This window comes from Plectropomus leopardus, chromosome 4 (genome assembly GCF_026936395.1).
Source record: "Plectropomus leopardus strain MGB_pleo_1.0 chromosome 4, ASM2693639v1, whole genome shotgun sequence".
In the NCBI taxonomy this organism is placed as follows: domain Eukaryota; kingdom Metazoa; phylum Chordata; class Actinopteri; order Perciformes; family Serranidae; genus Plectropomus; species Plectropomus leopardus.
This window is the reverse complement of record NC_142179.1, coordinates 26,205,027-26,225,644: the sequence shown is the minus strand read 5'-3', so window position 1 is coordinate 26,225,644 and position 20,618 is coordinate 26,205,027. Positions and strand designations below refer to the sequence as shown.

The window sequence follows — 20,618 nt, the reverse complement described above, 5'->3', positions numbered from 1 at the left end:
GCAATGTCTCTTTCCAGAAATCATGACCCTGTTACTCAAAATAATCCACAGACCTTGTTGTGAGCAGTTTCATACAATAAACTATTAAACTATTTTCTTTCTACCAAACTACACCAACCAGTCACATCACTAAGCAGGAGTAACAGTGCATCTGCTAAAAAAATGAGAGCCTCATGCTCTTGAATGCTTAAGATGTAAACATAATGGCATCATCCTTGGTTGAGCTATAATGTTAGCTAGCTCAATGTTGCTAGGTAGATGCACAGTTCCCTCTGCAAAAAATAATTGTAAATATTTATTTTCTACTGAACTTTACCCGCCAACAGTGCTAGCTAACGTTATAGCTTAGCCAAGGTGGACCCCGTTCATTTTTACCTCTTGAGCATTCAAGAGCGTAAGCCTCTTGTTCATGAGTAGATGCACACTTCCTCCTGCTTAGTGATTTGGTATAGTCACCCAGCCCTACATGATATGAGGTTATAGAGGTATAGTTCAGTAGAAAGAGAACAGTTCCTTCATGAAACTCCTCACAACAAGTTCTGTGGATTATCTTCAGTAACCTGGTCGTGATTTCTGGAACACGACATTGTTGGTTTTTATATATGTATTTTTTTGGCACTTTGAGCACCAAAAGTGGAGTACCATCTAAGTACATTATATTTGAGAGGGCAGACATCTCTACAGCCAGCATCTCCAACACTCTGCAGCTCACACTAAAGCAATCTAGATTGATATATAGCATTACAGGTAAGATATAGAATATGTATTTTTAATTTTAAGGTGAACTGAGTCTTTTGGATAAGTGGTGAAGAACAGAAAGTCCAGAGATGAAACTTTCTTTTACACATGGTGTGGATTTTTTAGTATTTCAACAACAGTTTACACACAGACCCCAGCTGAGATCTGACTGGCATTACAGCTACGTTGATGATGATCAAGACAATAATAATAACTAGCGTCTCTGCTTTCATTAGGCAGCGCTCAGCCTTGCAGTCATTTCCCCTGGCTGCCTGGCTGAATAGAGCACTTGTTGGCTCAACTTGTCACATGGGAGGGTCAAGGGGTGGAGGGGGGGATTGGAGGGGGGAGAAAGGAGTCTTGTTCCTCCAGGCTAACCTTTCTTCAATATCCCTCCCCACCCCCTTCTCAACCTCTCGTCTCTCTCCAACGTGGTCTGCTAAGGGAACAAGGTTTGCATTGAGACTTCTGTACACTCTCTTGCTTCACGCTGCTTAGAATTGTCCCAAATCTTTGCTTTTTTTTTGGCCACGTTTTTTTTTCTTTTTAAAGGAAGGTCCAACCTTTTCCTCCTTTTAAATCTTTAGCAAATTGGTTTCTCCCCTGTCTAAAGCGCGCTTTGATTCTGGTAATGCCAGATGGAGTGAGGAAAATATTTACTGGTGTTAAACAAGGCTATATTAAGATCACTTTGCTCAGGACTTTTTTTTTAGGTTTCCCCACATGTAGAGCATATAAGGTCAATGCATACGATGATGCACAGAGATTTCACACAACACAGAAAAGGCTTTGATGAAGCTTCGTGGCAGAAAGAGTGTTGACCTGCTCGGTTGAAATCCCAGCTCCCACATGTCATGTATATTTGAGTTGTGCTTTGTTGTTCTACTTAATGTACAATATGCCTGAATTTTCCCTATATTGTGAGGGCTGTTTGAGACCTCTAGACCTGGGTGCCAACACATTTTGGGAAGCACTTCAGTGAGAATTTGAAATGATGCCTATTAATAATTCATATCCTGGAATAAACCAATCGTGTGCTCCCTACACATATTTCTAAGTTTGAAGGCACTAGTTTCAACTCCAGGCTGCCTTTCAGTTCAGCAGTTCGACAAAATGTGGAGGAAAAATGGAGTGTGCAGGTTGCAGACATGCAAAACCACTCTAACCTGTATCCAACCTGCCAAGGTTTATCCGTAAGGAATTGAGATGGCTTCCTCATTGAGCACATTCCTCTCTTTAAATCATTTTTGAATGAAATAAATCAAAATCAGCATCGTCTTGAAACTAATTTAAATTAATTAAGCTCTGCAGAACTCAGCAAGCAAAACATGCGGTTTTGTGAGACTGAAAAACTACACTAATGGCTCAATCATGACTTAAAACTAAACACTAACATATCAATGCCTTCTTTCTCTTGCTTTCTGTGTGGAGGTAATATCCCCCCAATGAGAGCTTCATATGTCTGGTTTCATGATCCACAAGCAAAGTGTAATAAGGTAACCGCAAGGAACATGAGCTGTGTTTTAAATATAAACAACATCTACGTGATAGGACAGATAAAGGGCAACCTGGAACCAGATGGTATCTACATCGACTGACAGAAATCATGCTCTCTACATAGCTTGTTGCACACAGGTCTGCAGTGGTGTAAAGTAAAAACACCCGCACCAGTCTTAGAGCGGATCGGACGTAGTAACAGGAAGATTTGAAGGAAGAACAAACAGCAAAAAAGTTGCTGAGCCGGTGCAGAGAAAAAGATGTCTGTCTCCTAGGAGGGTTTGAAGCTAAAAAGGCCGAGGTGGCAGTACCTCGCCTGGCTGTCCAACTTGGAACGGCGCTAAGAAAAGCACAGTCCTTGGTCAATGTGGGTGGAGGGGTGGATTTCATTCAAGCAAACATGTTTTTGGATCCTGCACATCTGAATTGAATTACTAGGCAAACAGCCGATGGGGAAGAGAGCTTAGAACAAACTGAATAACCCCGCAGCTTTGTGTGTCTTTATGCTCGGTGATTCTGGGTGGGAGGCTCAGAGGCCTTTCAAAACTCCAGGAAAGACAGGGTGAAAAGAATGCCTGGCATGCTGAGAAATCCAAGCCTTGTTTGTCAACGCCAACAGGAAGCGGACGTGAGAGGGGACCGACCGTGTCGTATGTCTTTAAAATCAACTGCTCCAAAAACTATGCCATTCATCACAGACAACGTGCGCTTTTGCTGGTCTGGTCATCGCCTCTGAAAGGGTCAACGGCAGTAATATTCTAGCTTGAAATAATACAGAGCTGAACAGCGTCATATTACTGGAGTGAATATCCCCATTGGTCATTAAATAAATTGAGAGTGCTCTTAAAATGAGCACAGCATATATGGACACAAACATGGACAAATTGGAATCTAATAAATATTTGTAAAATGATGCACATTAGCATTATTTTCTGGCAAATCTGCCACTAATAAATGGTGTAATTTCATGAACCGATTCTACATTTGTGTCAGAGTTTGCCTGGAATCAAAGCGCTGGTTCCTTATTCCATTTCTAGAGAGGATCTTGTCTCTGCAGTGGCCCAGCAGGACTGCAGACCTTAGATCAGTATTCAGTTCAGTCCTCCCAAAGCCTTTGATTTCGTGATGGATCCCGGTTGTTCGCTGCCTAATGCAAAGCGAGAGAATCTCACCGGACTCCCAGTCAAAGGTCTGTTGAAAGAATATGGGTCGAAAGCAAGTATATATCTCTTTGGGAGAAAAAAAAACACAGCACATTTTCAGTTAATATCTCTACTTAAAGTGTCGTACAGCCCCGAGAGTGAGATTGCACCGGACACATGCAGAGAGACAAAAGGCATCTCTGGAATGCTGCTCTAGACCTTCCCCACTTCAATTCACTTAAACAATTCTGTGACTCAGTGACATATGACACGCTGACAGGACCCAGGTCCCTCTATGCCTTGATTACCCTTGACGCTAACACGATATTGAAACAAAGAGGGTGATTCTTACGTCCCTGTCAAGTAAAGATCAGCCCATATTTAAGCACTGAGTGCGCCGTGACCTGATAAGTAACTGAGGGAATGGGCAGCCTGGTCAGTTCTACCTCATTAGAGAGTCACAGCTCCTTCTAATCCAGAATAACAGTACAGGTCAGTGTAGTCAGTAATGACACAGAGAATAGGCATTATGGAGAAATTAGTGTGAGTGACCTCAGAGAGAAGTACGCAGCCTTGACTTCATTATCAGTGGAGTGTTAATGACTCTCAATCGGTGCGTTGTGCAAGATGAGTCCGAGATGCACATGATTCAGACGGAAGCCGCCTCGCCTCCTCTCCTCTCCTCTCCTCTCCTCTCCTCTCCTCTCCTCTCCTCTCCTCTCCTCTCCTCTCTAGTCCAGCTCGGCCACTACTGATGGGCTGACATGTTCCCCATACTGCATCACCTGGCCCTGCAGCGCCTTTGATGTATTATTCATGAAGAGGCAGCCCTCTGAACACCGGGGTCTATATGGGGTTTTGGGGTGCTGAATGCATGTGTGTGTGTGTGTGTGTGTGTGCATGTGTGTGTATGCATGGTGGGATGCGGTATGTTCACAGAAAAGCTTGTTCCCTTCTTCCCAGTCCTCCCTCCCCACCACCACCACCATTACTACCAAAAGCAATACCAACTGAATGCTAAACAAACCTGTCTGTTGAATAATTGAGGATCTCAGGCCAGAGCAGGCTCCGATTAGCATACGGGCCTTATGGACCCAATCTGCACAGTGACAGGATGGTCTTTCCCTGGACTTTGGTATATGCCGACTGCTCTGATTTCTATTTAACATCCTCTAGTCTTGTTCTGCGCTGCCAGAATTAGCGGAGATGTTATAGAAATTTCAGATCATCAACAACGAGCGCATAAATCTCTGCAGGGCAGCATATGTACGAATGAGAGAGATGATGTCATTCACAAAAAAATATCAACATTGTCTTCATGCGAAGGCTCGCCAGTGGATGCTTTATTAATCTGCAGAGGTGCTTGACTGAGCAGGCCACTCACTATTACATGCATAGTTGACACACATGTAAAATATAAGATGTGCCTACAAGCAGGTCTTGACACATATTCCAAACCACGCCAGTCCATCATAGAAACAAAACAACGATGTCAGATTCAACACATGCTTGCAGAATGACTGCAGGAGTACAGGTCTGCTCCAGGGGTCCCTGTTGGTGCCTCCTCTCCTCAGGTCTCTCTCTCTGGCTCCTCTTGGCCCTGGGCAGTAATCCCTGGCCCCCCGTGTGTGCCCATCCGCTCCCCCTGCTCTCATTAGTGCAGTGTTGGGGCCTGGGGAGCCTGCAGGCCTGGGGAGCCAGCCTGCTGCTCCCCTCCCACTCTCCCTCTCTCTCCTCGGCTGGAGTAATGAGCACATAATCAGCCTGGCTCCCTGTCAGCAGCAGCACACCAGAGGGGCATGTGGGCTCCTGGCCCAGAGTGGGGGGTAAGGCACAGCAGGGTGTTTCACTCTCTATCCTCTGTGCCCAGGGTACGCCGCGCCCAGTATTAGAGCTTCCCACCACTAATCAAATGACCCTCTAGTCACAGGTCACCAGATCAAGCATGGTGACTTCCTCTTTTAGCTCACATACTGAAAGCTGTTACACTCTCAGTGAACTTCCCTACCTTCTTTATACTGCTTTAAATTTAAATGTTATCTCGTCTTCTTTTTTCCATCAGTTCAAGTGTTCCATTAAAGCTGTTTGGTCTTGGGCTGCCCATTCATTAGAGCTGTGTTATTCAATTGCAATATCAATAGGAAACTGATCACAATAAAATGCATGAGTTGAATTTAAAACCAAGATTTAAAAAGAAGCCTCTATCCACACTAACAACAATGCAGAACCTGTGTAAGTATTTGTAAGTTCCTGTGTGCAGATATAAAAATATTTAAATAACATTTAATTGCATGCGGCAAAAGGATAAACGTTGCAAAATTAAGGGAAGCACATATTTAAATACACAAAGAAAATGAAGGCTACTAATTATTCAGTTTGATCCCTCCACATTCTCAGTCTTCCACAATGTTTCTTTCTGTATTGACTTCTCTTGCTTAATGACGTTGAAAGAGATGAAGGTCAAACTTTTTTTTTAAAAAAAGGAGAAAAGCAACAACATAGAGCCACATGAAAAATAGCAGCAACCACTGAAGGACAGAACAGAAACAAGCCAAGCAGGGAACTCAACCACAGTCAATGTGCTTTCATTTCCTTTAAATTCTAACTGCTATTATCGTACTCATTGTTTTGACTTTTTCTCCCTAGGATGTGGATTCACAGATTTCAAAATGTTACAAGTCAAAAGTCATTAAAAAGGCTTGCTGCAACAGGATTTCACACAGTAGCTGCTGTGTCTAACAGAAAAATCAACAGGGTCACTCACAGGTCAGCATTTATTCTAATAAAATATATAATTGGTGTTTATTGAGACTTAAGTCAGTCCTGGATTCCCATGAGCAAACTCCATCCTCTCCACAACAGTTTCCCATTGACTCGCGCTCAATGAGGACTTTGTCATGTGCATCGCTGCGATTATGAGATCCAGAAAATCAACCACAAACTCAGCAAGCACGTCGTCTAGCCAGGATATGTGAGGTCAAGGGTGCTGCGTCACAACGGCTGTATTTACCAAAGTGCAGTGACAGTGGCTTTCTGCTCCATGCACTGCTTAACATGACTTCCCCCTAACCAGAAAACGTCCTGATAAGATCAAGCAGGTGCCAGATAGATGCTCACGTTATCTAATGTTTTCGATCCCGAACACACATCCCTCAGCGAAGCCACAAACCAAACAGGTCTGCTGAGGACCTGCATTGTCTAAACAGAGTGAGACACCATGATGACTAGTTCACACCTGTGTGGGAAAGTTCAAGAATGGCGAGGAGGTTCAAGCCTGAGAGATTTATGATGCAGACTGAGTTATTGAGGTAAAGGCAGACAGACTTGGCCTGCGTGCGGGTGCTGTAGGGGTTTGTGTGGAGGGGGAGCTGTAGGTGGGATGGGACCAGTACATTTACACTATAATTTCATTATTGTGAATAACCACATTATGGTGACTGTTTGATTAAAGCTTTTACATGATAATCAGTAAACTGATTCTCCTGATAAACTGACATGACTTGTTTGATAATTAAGTTAATGTACCGTGGGATGCAGCCCTGGAGGAAACATCTTATTAGTGCCACAAAATATGGGAAAGTGCTGGGATACTGCTGGTGTTCACACAAGCCCTTTGTACACAAAGATTTGTCTATAGGGCCCTAATGAAGTCCCTTATTTATGCATCCTTTGCATTTTTCACAGAACCAAACAGCAACAGCATCATTCTTCCCCAGTGTGTGATTACAGACAGCATACCGGCATCATGGAATCAAAAGAGGTGTGACGGGGGTCTAATGTGCCATAAGACATGTGTCGGCAATGCTTTCTAAACCATAACAAGGGCATATAATGACAATAACAATCATTTACCGTCTTTGTTATATGGCAACCTATTTCACATTCTACTCAGAGAGTAAGGAGCTCCTAAATCTTGTTCTCCCAGTTTACAGACATTCATGGTCACTGTTGTTTTTCTTTGAGTTAGCTACTAAATGCTTCTACCTGCTTTATAAATATCAGCAGGTGAGCACTCATATCATGTCATCACAACTTCACACCCGTCCTGCTAATGGTCCCGTGCTGCCGATTCTCAGTTTGTACAGACACCGTTTGGCGCTGTTACTACCTCCTGTGGCAGTTTAAAAGCAAGAAAACTGTACCGAAAATCTGCTGATATACCTTACACACAGTAGGGCGAAGTGGCATTACATTTCAATATTCCCACCTTAAACAGGAAGTATAAAAGGAGCTACAGTTATTTAGTAAGTGCAATATTTCTTTTTTTCCTCAGAGAAGCCATACTGTGCTTTTGTCAAAAAAACACTTTATCTAGTTTACTCTGATCTTTCCAATGTCCTTGCCTTGATCTTGTCATGGTTAAAATTTAGTTTTCTTCTGAGTGTAACTACTTACTAAATGCCCCGGTGTTGGAGAGCGGGAGTCTTTTAGTCCTGCAGATCCAGGGACGTCCAAAAGAGGCCATTTCATCTGTAGGTACTGCAAGCGACACAAAAGGAGGAGAATTATACAACAGAAGCAAACAACACTCAGGAAGAAAAACATGCACAGTAATAAAAACAAAATGCATTAAAAATAGACATGATATAAAGAACAAAAACCTAAATCTAAGGCTCTATTTTGCAAAAATTCTCTAACTTTGATTGAACCATAGGGACCAAAGCGTGAAAAAGTGGTATGAATGGTGTCAAGTCCACAGAGATCTCCAGCAGACACCTGTACCAGACCAACACGTCCCTGCTGGAGTCAGACAGTGAGTTCTGGCACGGGGGAGAGCAGGGAGAGCGATGTGAACACAGCAGACTGGTGGAGGACTGTGAAATTGCCGTTTGTCAAGGAAAAACAAGAGGCCAGCTGTGGGCGCCCATCACCGAGCGGGTGGGAAGAGACAGCTGGAAGGAAGCCCCGTTTACAGCGTCGAACGTGGACTCGACTCCATTGGTTTGGCCTTTTAACCCCAAACATAGTCCCTCCTCTTTTCAGTATCACTTCTTTTCACACATGTATCTAAGTTATCATAAGGGGTTGTGCAAGTGTTTGCTCTTTTTTCTATCACGTCACAAAGACTTCTACAACCTTACTGCCTGTCCCTTCACCACGGACTGAGCTGTGTGTACTGGAGGAGAGGTTTTTGTGATTTACTGTTTCATACAACAAGCTTTTTTTTGTCCTCGAGCAATGGAGATAGCATGAAGCCAGAGCTCCAAAAAGCACGGCTCAACCATCTGGTTTATGAATCAGTTTAAATACCGGACACAGCAGCTTGTCATGCATGTGGATTTTCTCTCTGGTACAATTTCAAATTAATTAAAAGGGTTTTATATTATAGGTTATGTTTTGCTCATCCAGGCCCATGTTGTGCCGAGACATAAAGGTATCGTAGATCATTATTTAAGTTGCCTGTTATGAGTTATAAATTCTGTCAGTAAGTGGTTTTTACACAATCTTGCCATGCATTCTCTGTTATTATTCTACAATGCATACTATCATATGTGTTTACATAGCGTTGTGCATATGAATTCCTCCACCCATAGCAAGCATCTGATGAATGGAAGAGACTAAGTGGCGTTTAAGAAATGACTGACGACAGCAGTTAAAGAATATATGCAAAGCTTTGTCTGCTTTTCGAAAGTTTTTGCAGGATAAATGATGACAAACAAGCAAACTGGAGGAGTCATGCATTCAGGTTCTGATTTTTAAAACTTCATTCATCACTCAGGGTTTGTAAGGAGGAAGGAAGCTTGGATGGCTGTGGGTTAAAAATGGAAAAGACATTATAGCAGGAGGGGGAAAAGGGAGAGGAGGGAGAGAAAAAAAAACATTTTCAGGAATGAGTTTGTCGGAGCAGGCAGAGGGTATTGTTTCCTGACAGCTGGGGTCCAACAGAGCACCAAGGCAGGGGGAAGGGGACCCCTTTTCCCTTCGAAAAGGGGGGAAATTCTTGGAGTTGACATCAGCCCTCTTCATTTTCACTATACTGCTCAAGGCTGAATCGTAGGTTCCAACTAATGGGCCCAAGTCCATACAACTGTCAGGAGGCAGTTGCTTTTAGAGGCTGCTAGCTCCCTATTGAAACTTTACTCTGCTGTGTGCATGGCGCCTAATGAATGCTGCTCTCCGGAGAGAAAATCCAAAACAATGCAGTTTTCTCTGTCTAATCTATGTCAATCATGAGTCCTTCCACAAATGAAACGAGCGCTATTGTGAGCGTTTGGTCTTGCCCGGCCGTGCCCACCCCGGCTCTCCCACCCAATCCATCCCTTATTTGACAGCTTCTGCCAGGACTGAGGAACATGCCCCCAGGCACTTTTTTTTCCTGAGTGCCTACTTTTCTTTTAATTGCCAGCGTGCCCTATGGAGCAACTGTTCACACACTCGCCGAAACATCCAGCCAGGTAAATGCCAGCCGCACACTGTCACATTAGCTCCAGTCCAGACTACAGCAGCACAGCACTCACACTCACACATGAGAGGAAGAGAGGGAAACAAAAGGCTAGGAATGGTGGGCTGTGCTGCTCAGCAAAAACTTTCTCAGTGTTACAGTGAGAAAAAAAAAACCCACAAGGGAAGTGTAAGAAAAAAAGTTAGGACAGCTGAGTGAGAACCAGCAGTTAAAATGGAGTTACGACATGTCTTAAGTGATATAAAATGTTTGTAAAACAGAAGATACGTTAATATGAATGTTACTGCAGGACATTTAGCAATGCTTTACACATGCCCTTATTTTATTAGAGACAAATACAGACATATGGCCGGGGCCCACTGCAATATCTCTTTCAGCATGGGAGCTGGAAGCTCTGGTAAACAGACTCGGACCGACTACTGAAAGAAATGTGCAACTAAAGTGAAGTTTAGCTGATCCATTTTCATAGCTCTCTAATTGTCTTCCAGCCCTCCCTGCTGCCTCCAACGCTCAGAATAGACATCAGTAGAATGTGCTACTTTTACAGGACCCAGATGCGACAAAGGTGGCAGTGATGCCACTGAAATTTTCCAAAAAGCTACACTGGAGCCCTTTGGTTTTTTGAACAGAGAGAATGCAACATATGCTCTGGGGCATGTGGCCTGCCAGAGCTGGGTTCTAATTGTTACATCGCTCTCACAGAGCGAAGGAAAACACAGCCAAGAGTCTTTGTCATCTCTGAAGTGTGTGGTGCCATACTGCAGGCCAACATCAGAGCACGGAGAAGAGACAGATGTCTGGACATTTGCTGTCAAACTAAGTCAGACTCTCTGCCAAAGGGACATAAAAAAAGTCCCAAACTTTTGCTAGCTACTGTCTGCCACTTCAGGGCTACAGTGAGAAGTCAGAATGACTGTCAAAAAAGTGTAGTCACAAAATAATATCAATGTGAAATTAGTAGCTCTATAAAATGTAGTGGTGTTATGTAAAGAAGTAATAATATTTCGTTTCAGTATTTAAGTATTTTTAGTGTGTATGTTATATTTCACTTTTACTCCACCACATTTCCTAAATAAAATGTATACTTTTACTCAAATATATCTTCCCTGGGCACTTTAGTTACTAACTATAAAATATGGAAGGAAGGGGAAAAGGGAGGAAGTGACGGACGGATGAATGAAAGAATCAGAGGAAAAGAAAAACTGGATTTTGTTATTTTAATCCTTCATGTTGTAAAAAAAAAAAAAGGCCTTGTTTTTCTTCAAGTCTAATGTAGGTTCCATTTTCAGTGGTGGAAAATGTTAAAAAGGAAAGACAACTTTATCATTCTTGTATTTTTACTTTCAGTAGTTAATTGCACTTAATATAAGAAAATTACTTTTGATACTTACATATAGTAAACATCAGATACTATAACACTTTTACTTAAATAATATTCTAATGTAGGATTTTAACTTCTACCAAAATAATTTTTTGACAAGAAATCTGCACTTTTATTGAAGTGTTGCTTTCAGATAATTCATCCAAAACGGATAAAATGTGCAAAATAATTGTTAAAGGAAAACATTTTCATTCTTCAATACAGCCGAAATGCCAAATAAGTATGACTATCTTAAACAGATTACACTTTACTGCATCTTGAGTTGAATTGCATTAACTCGCAAACAATCAGACAAAGTCAAACCACAAATAAAAGAGTGAATATGTATAAAGTGGCAGCTCAGACGCTTGTGAAATGGCTTCGCCTAACTCGTGTTGAATAGCGGAGCAGCAGGAATGCCTCCGCGGATCGCTCCAGCAGATAATGTCAATCACCTACTGTGTGGAGAACCCCTCCCCATTGTTTTCTTTTACCCCCCAACAGAAAACAAATGGGCCGCACAGCTTGCTGTTTGGCTGAGGTGTTAATTACCGTCCCCTGCCCATATGAACAGCAACTTCAGACAATGGCCCTGTCAGGCCCCCTACACAACTGTCCCTCCCTGGTTTGCTCTGCAGATATCACCTGCTTATGCAGGGGCCATTGACACCTCAACCTGATCTATGTTTGAAACACAATTAAAGCCTCGGCCACAAAGACAATGTGATAAGGAGCCCCCGCCTTGTCTTGGAGTTTGCATTAAGGCTCATTGTTTACCAACATTAGAGGCAATTACATTGACAATTCTTAAGCAAACCTCGGCAGTCATTGTGCTAATTAGTGTGTAATTGATGGGGAAACGACAAGCAGCTCAGCTGGTCAGGCCCACAATGCACCACTGGGCCACTGCAAATTTTTCTGAATGGGGACCATGTCCTATTATCCGGTCCACTATGAAGTAAGTAGATTAGTCAGGGAGGAAGTTATTAATTATAGCTATCTTAAAGAAAGGTAAAAAAGAGAAAGAAACAACAGATATACATATTTCAGTCGGAGAAATTAGTCCTCAAAACAGACGAACTGGATTTCTGGCCCATCTTTTTCGAAATGTGCTTCAACTAACTGTATTTAGATGCTCAAAAACCCCGTAAGAACTTCTAAGAACATTTGTACATTTTCCAGCCCATCACCAGAATTAAAATAAACAGCCGAGTCTCTTCACATTATATTAACCCTGCGAAGCCTGTGTTTCTGCAGTGGAGATAGCACACCGCTAATGGTTACCACATTTGAAGTGTCCATTAGCCCATAGAGGAATGAAGTTAAGTGACTATGACAGGGGCACTCCCTCAGTTCGCCGGGCCTCTATTGTGACCCGGTTGGTCGTCCTGCACTCTTATTCACAGCCAGCAAAAAAAACTGGGTCAAAGGTCAGACATCCAGAGTGCTGCGGTTTCTATGGCAACGTGGCCTATTAAGGCCAGGCTCATTGGCCTCTTAACATGCTCTTGTACACAAAAGAACTATTAGTGCAAAGAGGGAGAGAGGAGAGTGAAGAGGGGAGGCAGCGTGAGGGAGGTCCCAACAACACAGCAACAAGATTTTTCCAAGATTTCCAAGATGCTTACACACTCTGACTGCAACTCCTTCCACGTCTAAATGAAGCAGACGGAAAATTTCAGCAGCTCTTTAGAGGATGCTGAGAAGAAACTGTATACGGGTAACTAATTATTTCAAAATCAGAAAAAAATCCTGTTCAAATCATTTAAGCCACATATAAAGTAGGTTTGGGAATTACCAGAGGCCCACCATACAATATTATCACTAAATGAGTCACAATACGACATTATCACGACATCTGTGTCACAATATGATATTATCACAATGTCTAAGAAATTATATTATTGCTCGCTTGCTTTTAAACATGTTGCAGTATGCTGGGTAATGCGATAAAATATATTGCAAAATATTTAACTTTTTTTCAACTGAAAATTATGTCCCCAAAGAAAACTTTATCAGCACTTATTTTATCTAATAAAAAGTTTTCAGTATGTTCATCTTGCACCAAATCATTTTTATTGCAGCATTTTGTATCAAGGTGCCCAAAAAGGTTATTGATTGTATTATTATAGTAGGCCCCCAAATGATAAATTTGTATTTTTAATGTTAATTAATATAATAAAAAAACATTGGCGTCCATGTAGTGATTCAATATTGGCATGCAAAAATATTGCGATAATATGCTGTTTCAATCTTTTCCCCCCATCAAGAATATGAGGTGCAAAAGTCCACTACTTTTTCAAAGAATTTCCTAAATTTAGTTTTTCAAAGTCAGTGAGCAGTGGTGTTACATGACAGCCTCATGCATATTCTGCATAAGGCCAAGCTGGCCAGAAAAGTGGGTTTATGTGAAAAGTCCTGGGAGTGAATTTACTGCTGTTTCAGTAATAAACCAGCATTAACAGAATACAAGGCCAAGATAAACCCCCCTGAAGAGCTTCTTTAACATTCTGCTTCAGTGTGAGTGAGCTGCGACTTCAGCAGGAGTTTGCATTTTTGCAACTCAAGCAATTATTTGTATCAGGGTTTTTTCTCTTCCTTTTGCATGACATGATCCTGAGTTATTGCTTCCTGTATCCACGGCTTTAGAGTTCATATTACTCACTAAATGAAGCAGCCATTGTTGCTCATTCTGTCTCATTGACTCTCAGGTACTGTGAATCAGACGTGGTTAAAGAAACAGTCCAGCCTCGCTGAGGTTAAACTTAGGAATAAGTGAGTAATTCTGTAACAGCAGCTCATATAAAACTCACTGTATAATTAGACACACAAGAAAATAATTATGCATCTGGTGAGAGCAAGGCCATCTCATAAAGACAGAGAGGAGGGCGCGAGGCTATACAAGTCAATTATGTGCAGTCAGTAATGTGGTTTCTCGTACCTGGGAGATCTGCTTTCAGTTGTCACAGACTCCTCCGATTAATGTCAGCGTGATCTGATGTCAAGACAGGCTACACCTCGAATGTCAAAGATGTTGTCCTTTTCCATATCCTGTGGCATTGTTTGTCCAGTCGCACAGGAACACAACTTTTTATTGTTTGGGGAGTAGCCTCGTTTCATTGAAATTCACAGCTGTAAACGTCTGTATAATTAACTCCAGAACACGAGGTGGTTACCGGTGGTTGGCTGGATGTTTACAGTAAAGCTCGACTTAGAAATCAAATGTGTGTGTGCGTGTGTGTGTGTGTGTGTAAGCACGTCTGAACGTAGGTGTGTGTGCAAGTCTACGCCAATGACACACAAGTGAGACCTGAATTGTTCATTTATGGCCGAGCACAAATTGACTGGAGACAGCATGGGTTACCAATATAATACAGCGTTTCCTGCCAAGGCATTTAGGAGGCAATAATCCAGCATGCGCCCCTCACACTGAACAGGGCAAATACCACAGTGCAGTAATCACTCCAAACTCTCTGCAAAGACGTAAAAATAATCTTTTTTTCTTCTTTTTCCAGAAACTGCAGATAAATATTTACCCCCGCCGAAAGAGTAAATTTGACTACATCTGCTAAAAGTGTGTCTAAAAGTTTTTCTGACAGGGCACACTGGGTGATTGTTTCTTTTTTAAAACTTCCTAAGAGCAGCTGACAGTGGCAGGAGAGGCAACGAGGCATCTTTAAGGGGGAAAAAAGTCAGTTTTGAAAGCCTGAGGTGGGCATAAGTGGGTGTAGTGGAGAAGGCAAGAGAGAGAAAAAAGGGCCTAAATTAAACACATTTGTTTCTGCTCTCACATACCACAAGTCTTATGAAAACAGAGGGCTGATTGTGTTCACTCGGCAAGTCCACCCCCCCACCTCCTCTCTCTCTCTCTTCACCACCACCCAACACCACCACCCAGCTCCACACCCCCTCCCCCTGTCCTGAGCAGCGGCAGCAGCCCCTCCCCCCCACACACACTCACACACAGCTGCCTGCAGATGCCTCCTGTGTTTGCTCTCTGAGTGCAAATCTCTAGACTCCTGGGCCCTGCCTCATCTCACTTTTTACTACCTGACATCCCTATCACCCCACCGCTAACTCCACTCACCCCACTCTCCGTCTCCTGTCCAAGCGCCCTGCCGCCCGCCCTCCCCCACCCAGCTCTGTCCCACTCAAACACACACTCACAAGCCACAGGTATGCTCCGACAGTCGGACGCTGACTGTTTGAAATGAAAGCATGCATGTACACTTTTAGAAACATTTAAAGAGATATGACAATATCTCAAAATAAGCTAGAAGAAAAATAATTCTCTTATCTGCTGTTTTCCCAATCCGAACAAGCTAAATCAGACAAACTGGAAAAAATAAATGAATAATGTGGGACTGGAAATAATCTCATTTGAATTATAATGCTTGTTCCGTTACACAGGATCTAACTGAATAAGAAAAATATTTCCAAAAGTAGTTTCAAACTTCCAGTGTGCCACAAAGTGCGCAACTTGCTACCATGACATTCCCCAGAATTAGTTATGCGTATTGTCAGCCGACTGCAGGGAGGTCTGGAACGTCGCCAGAGCATTTTTATACCTTAAAACATTTGTAAAAGTCATTCCCCTGCAATCTACAGGCTTCGTTTTCATCACGCTGTGCACACTGATATTGAGTGCTAAATCATGATCCTGTGATAGCTTTGGCTGTAAATTCCAAGTCGCGTTCACATCCAGGGATCCTCTTACATGTCTGAAACTTTGTTAGGAATAAATTTTCCAGTAAGAACGTATAAGTTTTCGGGGTTGGGGGGTAAAATCCTTTAGAGGAGTCACAAGGCGAGATGAGGTTGGGTCATGAGGTCCCGTACCTCTTCAAGGTTCATCAGGTCTCTTTATAGCAAAACAATGGAGGAGAAACATTAAGCAACAGACTGCCTGCTTCCCCAGAATGTTTTTTTTGCTCTGTCAATATTGAATAAATTACATTTTACACATTTTTTTTGTGAGAGGATTGATTTATACGGGCTGTTCCAGTTTTTAAAGCTACAGAAAAAATGTCTTCATAACATTAACCAGACCACTGAGAACTCAAGGCTGGACATGCTATTTAAAACAATATATACAGCTGCTGCTATCTTTCAGTTTCAATACAATCTAATGAGAACGGCAAGGTGATTACGATCAGGGGCTGCTGCAAATATCAAATTCCCAGGGACAGAGTTTAGGAGAGGCCCCTTACAATTACACAGTATTCAGGAATGCAGAGCATGAACCACAGCAACATGGAGCTGAAGACAAAATGCTCGTATCCCATTTTGGACGCTAAGCACACACCACGTGACAGAAGAGGGTTCACGAACAGCATAAAAAAGTAGAAAAGTTTATCTTTCATGAAGAGCTGTTTCTGCAAGCCTCAAATCTGCGCCACAATGCTACAAACTTCCACTCAATCCAAACTGCACACTCCTGCAAACAATTAGTGTTAACCCAAGAACTGTAAGCTGCTCAGAGAGCGACAGAGAGACTTAGGGAGAGGGAGAAGGAGAGAGAGAGCAAAGGGGGGAGTGACTGGAGAAAGAGAGGGGTGCTTGTGCACAATTACAGCAGGGATTTATGGCCTGAGAAACAATTTATAAATCACAGCGCCTGAGCTAATGTGCTCCAGATTGTTCTCCATGCAGCTGCAATTTTGGTCTGCGTGAAACGGCATAATAAACCTGGCTGGAGGACATGTTTGGGTGGTGGTGGTGGAGCAGGGAGAAAAGTTGAGTTTGTGGGTGGGGGCTGATGCGGGCGAGGCTGTGGGTTTGCAAACTTTCGGAGGTGTCTGGAACAAAGAAACTAAGAACTTTTTTGTGGTGTGAGATTTTTTGCTGTATTGCTATTTTTGATTGTTAAAGTTGAGGAAGAGAGAGAGAAGAAGAAGAAGTGCAGGGATTTCAAAAATACAAAATCTCAAACCATGCAAGGACCAATTAAGGCTTGTGTTCTATGGTAAAAGTGGGCTTACACAGAAGCTGGACTGTAAACACAACAAAAGTGTAACTGAATAATTACTCAATTTTCCACTGAGAAACAATTAAAGTTTCAAGCCGTAAACCTAAGACAATTTTATGACCTCATTGTGAAATTGTGAACTATAACCTCCTAATTACACTCTTGACACAAGCGAAAATGAATTTTAGGTTATAATAAGAAAAGACAAATGTTGCAAACTGATCCCGTCATTGTGGCTACAGGCTGGTGTGGAAGAAGAGATCGGATGTGCTGAGGGGAAGCCTGGGCTTTTGTGGCCACTCAGCCAACTGGCCCTGAACCTTGACCTCTAACCCTTCACCCTGGGGGGCAAACAAAGCTCTGAGTGACATCTGAAACTAGACACTCTGTGGGGAGAGAGTGTCTGGACAGGACTCAAATAACCCCATTAACTCTGCAGAAAAGATTTATGGCTTTTTATTCTTGCCCGTGCAAAATCTCAACGAGTCGCTCGGATCTGTCAAAGACAATTAGAGGTGAGCACCAAGTTTTGTTTACGTGTCTCCATCTTGCACGAAGATAAGCAAAAAAAAAAAAAAAAAAAAGTTCCATAATTAACGACTCCGGGTAGAGTTGTGATTAGCGGTGATGCACACATATGCCAGCAGTTAGTCTGTATCCAAATAAATTCTGCTTAATACGAACAACATGAGGCTGATCTTCAGGCGGTTTTAAGAGAGTCACTGATGCATATTCACCAGCACCTCTGATGGATTCTATACAATGGATTACGTAAACAGCTCTGGCATTAGTGTACTGTAAACAAAAACAGAGAGAAAAGTTGATGGTAAATGTGCTGCAGTGAATGCGGGCCTTCGTCGCCAGAATGCTGAAAGCCACTGTAGTATTTAAATCAGGCAAGGAGGGAGGAAGACTGGGCCAAGCATTCTGTAGCTCAGCTGTGAGGCTCTAAGCCGTTGCCCTAGGGTCTTTGTCCTGCCTTTCAGGGCAAGTCTGAGGTAGTCAAAGACCCTATTCATGACCGGCGCTCCCCCTGCCAACACACCCATACAGCCCCAGTCAAGTCAGCCGAGAGCTATAGAGCCTTCCCATTTCACACGAGAATCAGACCTGCCCCTAAAGCCTGCTTCAGGGATTTCCAATAGCCGGCCCCTCCAACCCATGTACAAATCAAACAAAAGGGCTCCTTGGCCTACTCCATGTCATATAGGGCTGATTAGATCTTTTTTTTTCTAATGTAGCTACTCTAAATTTGAGGCAAATAAGTCAGTCACATTTGTAGGGATTTGGTATATAGCCATGTAAATGGACGAGGGGATTATGTCAGCGGAGGATGTGGAGCCGCCATCCATCAAAATATCATCCAAAACAAGATTCACCTCGTGCTAACATTTTATAGCCAGAGAGACAAACCTGAGTTTGTCAAGTGACAAAATCACAGAACAAAGACATCTAATCATGCTGATCATCTGAGGCAGGCACAAGGGGAATCCCTCTATCACAGAGCGTCTCATGTCCGAGGAGCACAAGGCCCTGGACAACAGCCATTACTCATAACTAATCTCTACCTCATCATTTTAAATTCAGCAGATAAGGTCAAGAAAGAGTCATATTTATCGGCTGAGGCAGAAATAAATATCAGAAGTTTCTGCTGCTTTTGCTGTTTATTCTAACAGGATCCACAAGTCCTGGTCCAGATAAGGAGGCTCCACATTTTAGATGACTTGTGCCTCTTTAATTGAATTTGTTGCTCCGCAGAACATTGTGACTTCTTAACAAGTACAATTGGTTTACCAGGGTAACTGGAGGAAGCAAGGGGCACCCAAAGGTTACGTTCTTATCAATATTAGGACAAGCAGACTGATCTCATGGGAAAACTGCACTTACTTGTATGATATTTTATTATTCAATTATCTCAACACAAAAAATAGTTTGACCCAGCCATATCTTAAATTGATACTTTATAACAAAAAATCCAGTTATTTGAAAAGAGCAAATATGGCCATTTTGTGGAATATAAAATGAAAATCTGGACTTTTATAGGGAATACACCAGGGGCCCCACACATTGTAATGGACAATATTTCAAAACTTTTCCATGATTTTTCAATGACCCAAGATTTATTTATTCATTTATTTTTAAATAAAATTTAAAAAGAAAATTCCCAAACTTGCCTGGTGTTTTTTAAACATGACATATTAAAACTGTCCACATGCATAATTTCAACTAGCGAGCACACAAGAGGGAAGAGACAGAACACTTAAAATGAAGAAACGTGTGTGATGGTAAACAAAACAAAAACATCCAGGGCTGCAAGAGTGAGAGATTTCCATGGTACGATCGATTACCATCTCAGAAAATATTGTCTTTTCATGGTATTACAGAATTATTATTATCATTTACAATCACCCTTAAAGGTGTGAAAATAGATCGCTTTTTTAACAAACTTTTTTATCACTATAACTGAAACTTGAAAATATTTTTAAATGAAAGTATGTGTAAACTTCTCATTTTGAAAATAGCTAAAATAAATGTCATATTATGTGTCCAGTTATATTTTTTCAGTACAGTAGATAAGGCAATGTACACAATATGATAACTACCAATTTTTATGGCATGGTATACCTTGAAACCAGTATACTGCTGCAACCCCACATAAATCAACACATAATAATGCTCCGTTGCATCGACAGCTAGAGAACATTTGCCGTTATACAGCAGCAAGTTAAACAGAATGTTTTAACTGGTTTTACTTCTACAGCTCCATGTAAAACTGTAGAACTTTTCCTCTTGTATTTAAGACAAATTCAGTAAAAGTAACCACATAGTAGCTTACGTCCTCCTTATATAAAAGTATTAAAACATGGAAAATTCCCTGAGGCTCTGTTTAAGATTTATGTAGTCAAACATACGATCCATTACACATTCTACTTGTGTTTTTAGGGCTGGAGCTAAATTCAGATTACAGATGGCACGTCAGTCTCATCGGTTACATCATCAGTTACAGCTGTAAGTTTATAGCCTATGTAAGTTTTAATCTTTATTTTTTCATAGGTATCAAGTGAAAGACAGATCCACGTTGTGACATAAAACAAATACAAGAGGAGGAGGTATAATCAGTGAATCACCTACATAAATTACAGCTAACCCAAATCAACCATAATCTGGTTAAGGTCATTAGGTCACACGTGTATGCAGGTGCAATGTGTTGACGTGACATGCGTCCGTCAGGGGACGCGAGCTGCTCCAGCAGTCCAAACTCACTCCAACATAGCAGGGACAAACTCAGTGGGAAGCAGCCAAACTGATTTATAACTTCAACAAGAAGAACAGCTGCTCTGCTCGCTGTCAACTAACCTCCTCCTGGACGGATATCCATCCACTTCTTAATTTAGTATGACCACTACAACCTCACTGATACTACGCACATACTGTAAGACATGGCCTTTAAGAGACGCGGCACAGCGAGAACGCATTTCTGCGTGAACTGAAGCAAAGTCTGATACAAAT

The 20,618-nt window shown here is 42.1% G+C and overlaps 1 protein-coding gene across 2 annotated transcripts in view; it reads right to left on the bottom strand.

Moving 5' to 3' along the window:
- tcf7l1b (transcription factor 7 like 1b) overlaps positions 1–20,618 on the bottom strand; it is a 37,243-nt gene that overhangs the window by 7,898 nt on the left and 8,727 nt on the right. For both annotated transcript variants that reach the window (XM_042488208.2, XM_042488209.2), the window contains exon 4: positions 7,773–7,856. In XM_042488208.2, coding sequence (XP_042344142.2) covers positions 7,773–7,856 — 84 coding nt within the window. The remainder of the gene's footprint in view (positions 1–7,772; positions 7,857–20,618) is intronic.